Raw genomic sequence first — 12,631 nt, 5'->3', positions numbered from 1 at the left:
AATAAAAAATTATATACAAGCCAAATATGGATGTCTTTGGATGCAGCTGGCTGAATAAAACAAAACGTGTTTGCAAGAGAATCCCAGAGCATCCATGACCAAACAGAGAAGAGGAAGAGGGGAAAACCCTATGTGGAGGTGATTTTATACAGTATGTTAAACTGTATGAGGATATGCCAAGTACAGCTAATGTCACTAGTTTTCACCTCTGGGTTATCAAAAAAGTTGTGCTTTCAGCATTATATAATGTTCATTTCATTTGTGCAATGATCTGTTGGATCAACATCAGCATTACTGATTATATCACAAACCATTTTTGCAGAGCAAACATAACATTTTCACAAACTGCACAAGCACCTTTGTGATGCTAAACTCATCCATTTGCTTAGCTGTGTGTCTGACCAGATTCCTGATTTAACCCTTTACAGACAGACACTGACTAGAGCTTTAGAGTTCATGGAGGCCATTTGAAGAGATAAATGAAGCAATGTTCAAACAAGTGTCTGTTGCATCACGTACAATATCCTATGTCCAAATTATGAGGTGAAGCAACTTCATAAACGTTCAAAAAACCTAGTGTGAGCCGGGGTCAGAAAAGCACATTTTGTAACCTGGAATTGATTTCCAGGGGTATTTTTTTAGATTTGCGAGGGCAATTCTTTATCACCACGTTAACTGGCTACATTTAAACACAGGATCTGCTGCAGTATTATGACAAAAATCAATATTGTCAACGATTGCGTTTTTTTTTTAATTGTTTGGATGGATTTTGGGGGAAATGGATTGTCATTCTGGCTCTGGCTTCACATGTCGGTCCATGGCATTAGTCTAGTGAAAGTTATGCAAAAACTCATTATAATCACTGAAGCTGAATGTTTTATTTACATCAGAATTCAATCGGTGAGCATGCACATAATCTAAGTGTCTGCGATTGACCATTGCATTCCTAAACTAAACGGAAACGTGTGTGATTGGTTATAAGACTCAACGCTGCAAAAAAAGCAGTCTGATGCAGTGAGAGCGAATGAAAATGTAATTTTTACATTCATTTTAATCATGACAGCTGTAATCAATTTTTGCCCCTTTAGCTTCCATTTGTGGGGCATTTTTGCCACAAGCACCCGTTATTTTCCAGCCCTGGTGTGACCAAATATAAACTATAATAGTATTAATGCCAGTCAGGTTGAGCGCTCAATATATCTAGATTTAAACTAAAGTAAAAAATAATTCAAGACCTGTTTGTCAAATTGTATATTACGTTTATTAAATCATTTTTGGACCATTTCATCTTAGAGAAAACCATTGAACAAGTTTCATAAAGACAAAAATATGTTACAGACAGCGCAAAATAATACCACAGCAAGCAACATCGCAGGTGAACACTCCTGATGAGAATTATACAGTACAAACCTGATATAGAAATCTAGGCATAGACTTCACAAAGATTCAGTGCTTTCTAATACAAGTCAATCAAGTCCTCAACACACAATAATTGGCACTGGTGCAGTCAACTGGGATCTACGAGAGACAACGTGAGAGAGAACCGAGTCTTTGCAGTTAAGTCAGTACAACTCCCTTATATATAAATGTAACAGACATTAATAAAATGCATAATATTCCACAAATAAATTAAGGACTCCATGTGTTACTGCAACTTACAAGAACAAAATTAATTGCTAAACAGTGCGGGTAGGAAAACACCGATCATACATATTTCTACAAGCAAACTCAGCACGGAGTAGACTTGAAATCACAGCTAATGATAAAACAGAGCATGTTCCATGGTATATTACTGTGGCTTCTCATTCATTACAGATATGCAAGTACACAAGACCATTTTAAATACAGGAGTGTTTGCTGAGACATGTCTCCAGTACTTGTACAATAATGCTGGTACATCGCAAGTACACAAGAGTTTGCTATTTGGAGATTCCTCAAGGCTGGTGCTTATATTGTATGATTTCCTTCACATTCGTACAGTATATATAAAAAAAAAGGGCCTTCTTGATATTAGTGCTTTCCAGTAGGCATGAGTTACAGTAAGTCACAGCATTGAACTGTTATTGGTAAGAGGATGAGGGACAGGTTCTGGACTAAAATCAGTGAAGCGCAGGAAGAGTAGTCAATATTTTTGGCTCGTTTACAGTCGAGACTGTAAATTTTGAACATGTATCTGCTAAAAGTGAATTTCATCAATGTCTAAAAACAGTATAGAATGGCATCAACACTGGCACAAAGACTAAACGCCACAAAACTCTCACTTTGAATGAATGACGTCTTTTAAATAACTGCCTGGAGACAAACATAATATATAAAAAAGGATGATTTAGTAGCAGAAATCACCAAAAATAAAACAAATACACAGTAAACACAACCTTATACGATACGACGCAAAACAAAACCATGAGATGTTCCCAGATAAAAACCAATGTACACTACTGTTCAAAAGTATGTGGCCCGTAAACATTTTTTTTCATTTTAAAATAACTTTTATTTTATTGTATTTTAAAATATAATTTATCCATGTGATGGATGATCCTTCAGAAATAATTCATATATTTTATTTTGGTGCTCAAAAACATTTCTTATTATAATCAATGTTGAAAATAGTTGTGCTGCTTAATATTTCTGTGAAAACTGTGATATATTTTTTCAGGATTCTTTAATGAAGAGTAAGCTTAAAAGAACTTAAAATATATTTATAATGACAAATGTAATACATATTGGCTGAATAATAATATTGAAATATTGATGTCATTTAAAAAAATCTTACGGACTCCAAACTTTTCAACAGTGGTGTTAAATACAGCAGTACTTATCGTGTAAAAATAATAATTATGGCATTTTATGGAATGAAAATACTTGAACACTGACCATTCATAATACTTCTCTTAAAATGTAAAAACATGTATAAAAAATTTAAATAACAGTATTTTTTTAATCTATGAAGCAGGGAATAAATGTCTGAAATATATTTTTAAAAACTTCGCCAAATTAGCTTTGGCTACAAAGGCTGCAAAAACATAAATTAAAAACCAAAAAGTGGAATGAAAGTTAAATCTGCAAAAAGAATAAGTAGTAGAGTGAAGAGAAGATGGGACACAGGTTAGATTAGTTATCAGGTATTTCAACATACCACTGTGGATGAAACCATAGAGGCCACTTTCTTCAAATGATTTTACTAACCATGTTTAATCAATCCCTTTCTATAAATTTATTAAAATGGTCCATACAATTAATACAATGACCTCATGCTGAGAACAAAGTGCATGGCCAGGTATTACCCTGTATGTACTTATCTGAACCACACGAGAACATCCCTCTCTCTCTCTCTTGGCTGAAGTTGGACAGAGATACATTGCAGCACTGTAATTTTGCTGCCAGGAACACTGGTCTGATATCCTCACGCTTCTGATGACTAGCTGCTTTCTGAAAGCGATTTCCACATGCATCTCTATCCCTGATCGGTCCTGAACTCAGAGTGACCTCTGGTGACCTCAAGAAGAGACAAGGGAGAGATGAAAAAAAAAAAAAAAAAAAATGCAGATACTATTCTTCACACTTTCAGTGTTTCTGATTAAACTCTCAATTGCATTGCCTTCATGATTGATAAATAACACACCTACAGAAAATGAACACTGCACAATGGACTAACACACTCAACTCAAGGCTTGCAGACACACACAGACCCACAGTATACAAAAAAGCCCTGATATTTAAAATGGGCGGCTACAGTAGAAGTGGACACTAATAACACATTCCATAACAACAGGGTGAATCTAATAGACTGTTTTCAGCATATCAACTGGGGAATTTATCAAATTTCCGTACGTCACATACAATTCTTGCCTGACTAAAATGTTGGGACATCCTGAGAAAAAAAAAAAAAAAATTCCCTTCTCATCCCATGTCAAAAACCCCAGCTCTGACCCTCAGCCTGGGGTGAAAATCATTTCATTGGTCACTGGAGCGCTCTAGGTTTTCAATCACTCTGCTCAAGCGGATGTTAAGGAGGCGGATCTGGGTGTCGAGGTGGTCGATCTTCTCCTCCAGAGTTCCAGCTCCGCCCCCTTTCCGCCAGTATGCTCCCACTGGTCCTGTTATGAAGTACATGGCCATGATGAAGCACAACGGCAGCACCGCTTTCTCCGGGTCGCCCTCAAATTTCTGCAGAATGTACAGGCAGGAGAGGGCAAAAAGGGCCACGCGGGCCAGCCAGAAGAAACGGCCAAACACTGCGTGGAGGATGTAAAAGAAGCCGCTCAGGAACAAGGACAGGAACCAGAAAGCCACCAGCAAGGCTGCAACCAGGAGAAGTGCGCGAGCAGGAGAACTGGACACGGACGATGGGCTGAAGTAGTGCGTCAGGTTAGAGGCTGAGGAGAGAGAGAGAGAACCGGAGGGGAAAAAAGAAACAGAGACAGACAGAAATAGAAGCAAAGAGAGGGAAGGGAGAGATGTGAACGAGGTTTTAAGGACATGATTTTTTGCATCACACACAAATAGTGAAGATGAGCTATTTCAGTCACTGACATACATAACTGCAGCAATTCTGATCCAGACTTACAGTCGATGCCCATAACATCGAGCAGATCCACCCACAGTCTCCACAAGGTGTCCAATAATGAATCGACTCCATGAACAAACTTCTCTGTAGTTTTTGAGAAGAACTGCAAAACATTGACAAAGGCTTTTAATAAAATAAGTTATATGCAAACATATATTAGTGTGAATATTATAAACATGCATAGGTCACAGAAGATAATGACCTATCTATCTATGCATTTTATCTAAAATATAAATACAGTTAATTTTATTTTAGATCACACTGCATCGTGACATTATTTTCATGACAATTAAGCATATCCCTCCTCCAATTTCTCATTAGTATTAAATGCGGCATTTTTTTGTAGTAATTATTTTAAAAGAATGAATCATTTAAAGTTATCTTTTATTCTATTACGTTAAAATATTATTATAATACAAGGTTAACAACAACAGTGTTTAATAATAACAATAATATAATAAGAGATATTTTCCATTAGATAGGCTAAATAAACTTAAATTTCTTATTTTCTCATAATTTATAGCATATTTATAACAGTACAGTACAACAGCTCATTAATGCACATTCAAATATTTGACAGTTTATTAAAATAGCATACACTCATATATTATATATTTAAAAAACTAATAATTTTGTCAAAATAAATATATTTTTTAGACGAATAATTTATGGAATTAGTGTTAAAATCATATTTTAATTATACAACATTGAAAAATCACGTATTTACTGAAGTTATTATTATAAAGCACTGACACTACCCAGCACCTAGTGACCTAGACGAACAGCATGATGCCCTACACAGTATGCTCTCTAGGTAGGCAGCTCACTAGGGGTTGAAACACAGCCACTGACAGCTGGTGATCTCTTCGGGCCTTTAACAAGTGATCCTGCAAACAAAACTACATTTTTAAACTGCATGATCTTATATGGACCTTGTACAGAGCCCTGATGTTCTCCTCTCCGAAGATATTGCTGAGGGTTTGGTAGACGCCACTGGCCGCCCTCCTGAAGCTGTTCTGGCTGCTGGAGTCTTTCCTGTTTCGCGCCGTCTCAGTCAGGAGGACCAAGGCCAAAAACAAGCTCAAAACCACGGCCAATTTCGCTCCCTTCATCCTCGTAGACGACCTGACAACTGGTGATGTGCAATGAAGAAAATTCAGGATGGTAGCGGTCGAACAGAGCTTATTATAGGCTGAATAAAGAGCCGGAATGACACGCTGCGGAGAGATGGAGGAAGAAGCTGCGCGCGATTACAGTGAACAGTACCGGAAGTCTGAAAATATTAAAATAAAGGTCTTAAAATTGGCCTAATTATTATTATTGTTTTTTTTTTTTTTTTTTGCAATGATGGTTTAAAATGTAAAACACTGTTTTTGGCTAAGGCTAAAAATTAAAAGGTAAAAAGCTTCGTAAAACAAGGATAATGTAGACAAGGATACTGTTTCTCTAACCAATTTACACACATTTTTAAAGACTTTAAGGTTCCCAAACATCAATGAGTTTAGTATAATTAATATTTCGCAATATTTGTACTGTCTTTCTGATCAAATAAATGCAGCTTTGGTAGCATAGCAGTAGACATTAGAAACTTTGGAGGGTAGTCCATTTTAATATCACAAATACTATTATTAGAACTTGTTTATTTATGCATCAGCTATTATGCAATCAATAACTTCAATAACATCGTGATGGTTTATTAACAAAATAACACATATCTTAAAATGTTGTGTTCTAAACCAGGATTAACTTGTTTCCCAGCATGCCTTTTTGTGATCAGTGCAAGAAAGCAAGTCATACAGGTTTGACATTAAGGTGAGTAAATGAGAGAATTAACATTTTTCTATGAACTACTCCTCTACATATAGTTTACATACATATATTTTTTTACTATTAGACACTTAAGTGTTTCTGCCCTCAGTTGGGTTTGAAGTATTTCAGTATGTTGTTACACTGGCTGCCTTTAGCTGTGCTCTTCTTGTCTTTGGTATCGGAGGTTTTATGCGAGTGTTTGGATGGGATTTTTAGGGCCGGCTTCTGTTGTCTCCACTCAGTCAGTAACTCCCTTTGCACGTCAGCAGGAAGTTGTGAGAAAACATAAGGGTCCACATTTGCAGGGACATCTGACTGAGGTGTCTGAGTGGTGGATGGGATATCATGACTTTCTGTGGCTTTGACGAGTCCAGAATTTAACTCCGTGGTGGACTGAGCGGATGACAAAGTCTTGCTGAGTTCATGGTTATGAGATGCAGGATTTCTGTTATAATTCAGCGCTGACTCACAGTCTTCTGTTGTTGGTTTTTGAAAAGCCATCGTGGAATGAGCTGCTAGGTCAACATCCACAGAAGATGTGTCAGCGGCTCCGTAATTGAGCTGGGCAGAGTCTTCGTTTTGAAAATTGGAAATCAGCTCCATTTGAATGTGTTCAGGAAGGAGTTTGAATACTTCTGGATCGACGTCTCGAGGCAGATTGAAACACTTCTCAGGAACGATGCTCGTACAAGACTCTCTGGTGGTCATGTTTGTCACTTGTGAGTGCTCTGAAACAGGCTGCCTGGGAGATTTGGTGTTGATTAAGGGTGGCTGTGTTTGTAATTCTTGGGTTGGCGATATCGCTGTCATGCTGTTCCATGTTTTATCTTCTTTATGTGAAACATCTGCTTGAGTGAAATGGGAATTTGCAGCAGGCTCACAGATATCAGGTTCCACCTGGTGACAAGGCAAAACAAATAAAATGAGCATATATAAAGCTAAATACATAGTTGTCAAAGTATGTTTTTTTGTAAAGAAAATACTTTTATTCAGCAAGGATGTATTAAATTGATCATATCATGTGACACTGAAGACTGGAGTAATGGCTGCTGAAATTTTAGCTTTGACATTACAGAAATAAATTGCACTTTAAAAATGTTTTAAAATAGAAACACGTGAGACTTCTTTCAAAAACATTAAAAAAAACTTACCAACCCAAATTTGGGTTACCAACCAACAGAATTATTCATCTTAAAAATGAGTCCCTTATCAGGTTTTCTCAAAAGTATTAAAACCTCTATGATTCACAATATAGGAAAACCCCCATTAAAGCTCAGAGATGACTTTGGAAAAACTGAAAGCATAACTGAGACTGATTTATTTTATTTGATTATTTTACATTTTATAGTTAAAAATGCAGATTATTATAACTCTATAAAATGAGGAAATCGTACATACTGACCTGCTGTTGACATGTCATTTGTGTCGTAGGAGATTTCTGTGTGAAGAAAGAGGCGATGGAGCTCTTGCTGGAGCTTTTAGCCTGCAGGTTACTAAAGCACACATTCAGCAGGGTCAGATGGAACGGCTCACGCGTGTCCACCATTTTATGGAAGAGCTTCATTGACAGTGACAGTAACTGGGGCACAGCCTCACAGCTTCCTGACATAAAAAAGGAAAATAGCACAATAAAAATCTAATGATGTCATGTTTATATCACTGCTGTTAATTGCAGTTTATGTGAATTGTGAGATGAGTGCATGTGTAACGGAATTATACAGTTAAAGCATGCAAAAGAACAGAAGTGTACCGCATGTGATTTTGAGCCCGGTGTGGTTGGGTATCGGACACTGTCGGCTCTCTCGATTGAACCAGCGATTGGTGACTGTGTATCGGCGAATGGTTAGTCTGAATGTGTGTGGCTGCCTGCCATCTTTGTGCATCCTGGACAGAATTCAAACAGAGAAACAAACTACAGTGCTATGCATAAGTTTAGGCACCCATGCTAAAGTTGACTAAAAAGAGGAATAAAAAATCATCTTTTGGAAATTGAACTTAATGCCTTAATTAAAAAAATTAGGAAAAATCCAACCTTTAAGGACACCAATTTTCTTTGTGAATGAATAATGTATCGTAAATAAATAAATGTTCTTCCTTAAAATACAGGGTGCATAAGTCTGGACACCCCTATGTTAAATTCCCATAGAGGTAGGCAGATTTTTATTTTTAAAGGCCAGTTACTTCATGGATCCAGGATACTATGCATCCTGATAAAGTTCCCTTGGCTTTTGGAATTAAAATAGCCCCACATCATCACATAGCCTTCACCATACCTAGAGATTGGCATGGAGTACTTTCCATAAGATCATCTCTCAATGCAAATCAAACCAGCTATTAGGCTAACTGAAATAAAACCATGCCAATCTATAGGTATGGTGAAGGCTATGTGATGATGTGGGGCTATTTTAATTCCAAAAGCCAAGGGAACTTTATCAGGATGCATAGTATCCTGGATCCATGAAGTAACTGGCCTTTAAAAATAAAAATCTGCCTACCTCTATGGGAATTTAACATAGGGGTGCCCAAACTTATGCACCCTGTATTTTAAGGAAGAATATTTATTTATTTACGATACATTATTCATTCCCAAAGAAAATTGGTGTCCTTAAAGGTTGGATTTTTCCTAATTTTTTTAATTAAGGCATTAAGTTAAATTTCCAAAAGATGATTTTTTATTCCTCTTTTTAGTCAACTTTAGCATGAGTGCCTAAACTTATGCATAGCACTGTATAAACATGCCAAGCTGCTGGCATCTAGCAGGCTGTTGTGATACTGTAAAATAGATGGATTCACCTCTCAGTGACGTTGGTGAGCAGTTCCTCAGTTTTCTTTTGAACTTCCTCTAGTGTGGAAATTTTCTTGAATGAGTCCTCATCGCTGAGAGACTGAAATATATCATTTACCTCACAGATTAGAATTCAAGCAGACTCAAAATCACGCTAGCACTGTCACAAATATTTGAATAAATACACTTTCATATCAAAAGTATGGTCTGTACTCAGTAGTATCATCTAAGTAATTAATACTTTTCTTCAGCAAAGACGCATTAAATGAATCAAAAAGACATTTATAATGTTACACAAATTCTATTTTAAACAAATGCTGTTCTTTTGACCTTTCTATTCATCAATCCTGAAAAAAATGTGTCATGTTTCTACAAACATATTATGCTATTTTTTTTTTAACACTGATCATAAAGAGAAATGATTCTTCAGTAATAGCTGCTGAAAATTCAGCTTTAATAATAGAATCAACTACATTTTTAAATGCATTTAAACATTTATTTTAAATTGCAATAATATTTCCATTTTAACTGTATTTTCTATCAAATAAATGCACACTTGGTGAGCATAAGAAATATCTTTCAAAAACATTGAACATCTAATTGCTCCCAAACTTTTACTTTTACAAACAGCATCTAAGAAGTCCATAAACGGCAATATTTCTAAAATATTCAGCTTTACTTTCAGAGCTAGCTGAAAACTGAGGTAGCTAAACTGAAGTACCAATGCTTCTTCATTTTATTGTTAAGCTTCTTTATCCCTCTAGCTTGCTCTTGACACTTGCATTATGGTATTGGCTCTTGTTTGATAACAATTTCTGATAACTATATGTGCATATATAATGATTTCTTAAGGTTCACCTGAACAATCTATAAATATGGAGAGTACCTGAGGAGGACCCGCCGGCGTGACTGGAGAGCCATCGATGCCACAGGCGAGGTTTTGAATCCTTTTAGCGGTCACTTCGCCAAACTCCTTCACCAGGTCAGGCAGAGGATATAACTGTAGATCTCTCACACTGACCAGACCCAAAGCCTTGAGCTTCTCCCGTGTCTTGTAACCGATCCCTGTAAACACAGACAATGTGTACAGAATATAAACAGTGCTGCAGAGATTGTGTGTCATCTTACCAGGCACTTTGATGAGTCCTGTGAGGCTGCTCATGAGCTCGGCGGTACTGTAAGGCAGGAGGGTGGTTTGCTGGTTTGGTTTAAAGGTTCCAGACACTAGTTTGGCTAAGAGTTTGTTGTTAGCGATGCCAGCAGAGCCGGTCAGTCCCAGCGTCCTGAAGATGGCCTGCCTCATCTCAGCTGCTATCACAGATCCCACAGCCAGCCGCACGTTCTCCTCATCAACCGCCACAGCTGAAGACGAATGAGAATTATTATGACCAAGAACTCTAGCAATTCTCCAATTGTCCATGAAGAACTAGTACTAAACCAAACTTTGAACTACTAATCCAGATCTGCAAACAAACCTGGCCTACAACCAATGAATTTAAAACTGTTAGTATTTGTTTGAAGTGGCACTCCAACTCACATTGATGTTTGTATATGTGTCCAATGAAGGAGAGATCTGAAATCCTGGTTTCCTTCAGTCTTCTCTCCACCATTTCTGTAACGTCCATGAAGTTTTCGTCAAAGCCCAGCCTCTCCACTAGACGGCAGTGTGACATCAGCAATTCTTGGGCAGATAAAGTCAATGTCAAAGTCTGATTTACAGTCATTTTCATTCAAACAGTGAACTTTATAGATCTCAGACAAATTCATTAATTGGTATTTAACTTAACAAGTTTAGGGTCAGTAAGTGTCATATAATCACCAAAGCTGCCTTTATAATTGGACCATAAATATATTAAGACCAGTAATATGAAACAATTACAATTTAAAATAACTGTTCTATTCCATTTTAATATATTTTGAGACGTAATTCACTCCTGTGATGACAAAACCGAAGTTTCAGCATCACATGACCCTTCAGAAATCATTCGAATATGCTGATTGGCTGCTCAGGAAACATTTTAAATTATTATCAATGTTGAAAACAGCTGTGCTGCTTAATATGTTTGTGGAAATCATGATACTTGTAAAAAAAGAACATTTTAATTTTATATAACAATATAAGTCTTTTGATCAATTTAATGCATCCTTGCTTAATAAAAGTATTAATTTATTTATAAAAATCGTATTTTATCAAATATATAAAGAGTAGTACTGCTAAAATCTTATTATAGTACTGCTATTATAATACATAATCATCATCTAATGTACGGATACACTCCACTACAGACATCTATAGTATAACTATATAACAAAAAATAAAAATGTACCTTACCAGTGACTTTGTAGGACATCTCTCTGTAATGGGTGAGATCTTCTCCTTTCACTAGCACCAGCTGAGGGCATTTCTCCACTGCATCAGTCACTGACATCAGCTTATTTACGCCATGCTCTCTTGCCACATAATTGCATGTCACAATAATGTATTTCTGCTGTATTCCTAAGAAATCAAGGATTTAGACACAGCAGAGCATGACGTTACATTTATCAAAAAGACAGCATTGAGTTTTTTGATGAGTTTTGTAAGTTTTACTTATTTCTTTATTAGTAGAACTTGTGTTTTTGAGTATATCGTCTCGGAAACTGTACCAGGACATACTGTATTTGTGCTATATCTTATATATTAAAGTTTATATTCTGTGGTGTTTTACCAAGTGGTTTGGTCCGGAGGGATGGATTTCGGATCATCTCAACTTGTGCATAGAAGCAGTCCAGGTCAAAGTGCAGGATCACTCTCTGAGATACAGATGTAACTTTGTCAGAGGAACTTCCTTCTGAAAAAATAAGATACAGAAGCACAGTTACTGTACATACTGTATACCTGACAGAGGTGCATGCAAACCTTGATGCAGTCTATTGAAATTGCAGCTGTAATGAGACACAGGGCTGTGCATTTACACTAAACAAACATGAGGATCTTGAATAAATACTGTCTATAATAAAAACATATCAAGTTGACACCAGTTATAAACCCACCTGTCTCCAGCATGTCTGACTCTAAACTGCGATCCCAGTCATTGTCTCCCTCCTCGTCCGTATCCATCTTTACTGCAGATATGTGGATATATGACACGTCCAATCAAAATAAAATACAACTTTTAATTAACAGCAGCAAAACATGTCGCAACCAGAATCAAAACATGAATCCGCTGCTCATGAGCAACATTTGCTGACATTTACTGCCATCTACAGGTCTGGAGCAAAACACAAATCATAAATATGATGCAAATATGTCAGTGTATAATTAATTGCATAAAATACAATAAATATTTAGCATAGATTTAAGCATATCTGAAACTGAGTGACACTCACATATTTTAACACTTTTTAAAATATGCTTGATTATATTTTATTCAATGTTGTGAAACGAATAAATAAATACGTATAAAACAAATACGCAATTTAATAAATTA

General features: G+C 36.5%; 2 protein-coding genes across 3 annotated transcripts; both read right to left on the bottom strand.

The window, feature by feature from the left end:
* Positions 1–760: 760 nt before the first annotated feature.
* On the bottom strand, positions 761–5,831 carry LOC306870579 (BRI3-binding protein-like). Its single transcript, XM_079417945.1, has 3 exons — positions 5,500–5,831; positions 4,568–4,670; positions 761–4,376 (listed from the first exon to the last, which is right to left on the bottom strand). The coding sequence occupies exons 1-3, from the start codon at positions 5,677–5,679 to the stop codon at positions 3,955–3,957; spliced, it is 705 nt and encodes a 234-aa protein (XP_079274071.1). The 5' UTR covers positions 5,680–5,831; the 3' UTR covers positions 761–3,954.
* Positions 5,832–5,908: 77 nt separating this feature from the next.
* On the bottom strand, positions 5,909–12,399 carry poli (polymerase (DNA directed) iota). 2 transcript variants are annotated; one of them, XM_079417874.1, is made up of 10 exons: positions 12,195–12,399; positions 11,870–11,992; positions 11,494–11,658; positions 10,699–10,842; positions 10,290–10,523; positions 10,048–10,226; positions 9,170–9,261; positions 8,127–8,260; positions 7,779–7,978; positions 5,909–7,273 (listed from the first exon to the last, which is right to left on the bottom strand). In XM_079417874.1, the coding sequence occupies exons 1-10, from the start codon at positions 12,259–12,261 to the stop codon at positions 6,482–6,484; spliced, it is 2,130 nt and encodes a 709-aa protein (XP_079274000.1). In that variant the 5' UTR covers positions 12,262–12,399; the 3' UTR covers positions 5,909–6,481. The 2 variants fall into 2 exon arrangements, with proteins under 2 accessions (XP_079274000.1, XP_079273999.1); XM_079417873.1 differs by having other exon boundaries at positions 5,915–7,273; positions 10,048–10,523; positions 12,195–12,375.
* Between the last annotated feature and the right edge of the window lie 232 nt (positions 12,400–12,631).

The sequence above is a fragment of the Barbus barbus genome (genome assembly GCF_936440315.1).
Source record: "Barbus barbus genome assembly, chromosome: 5".
Lineage (NCBI taxonomy): Eukaryota > Metazoa > Chordata > Actinopteri > Cypriniformes > Cyprinidae > Barbus > Barbus barbus.
The sequence above is the reverse complement of the archived record's forward strand: the minus strand, read 5'-3'. Positions and strand labels throughout refer to the sequence as shown.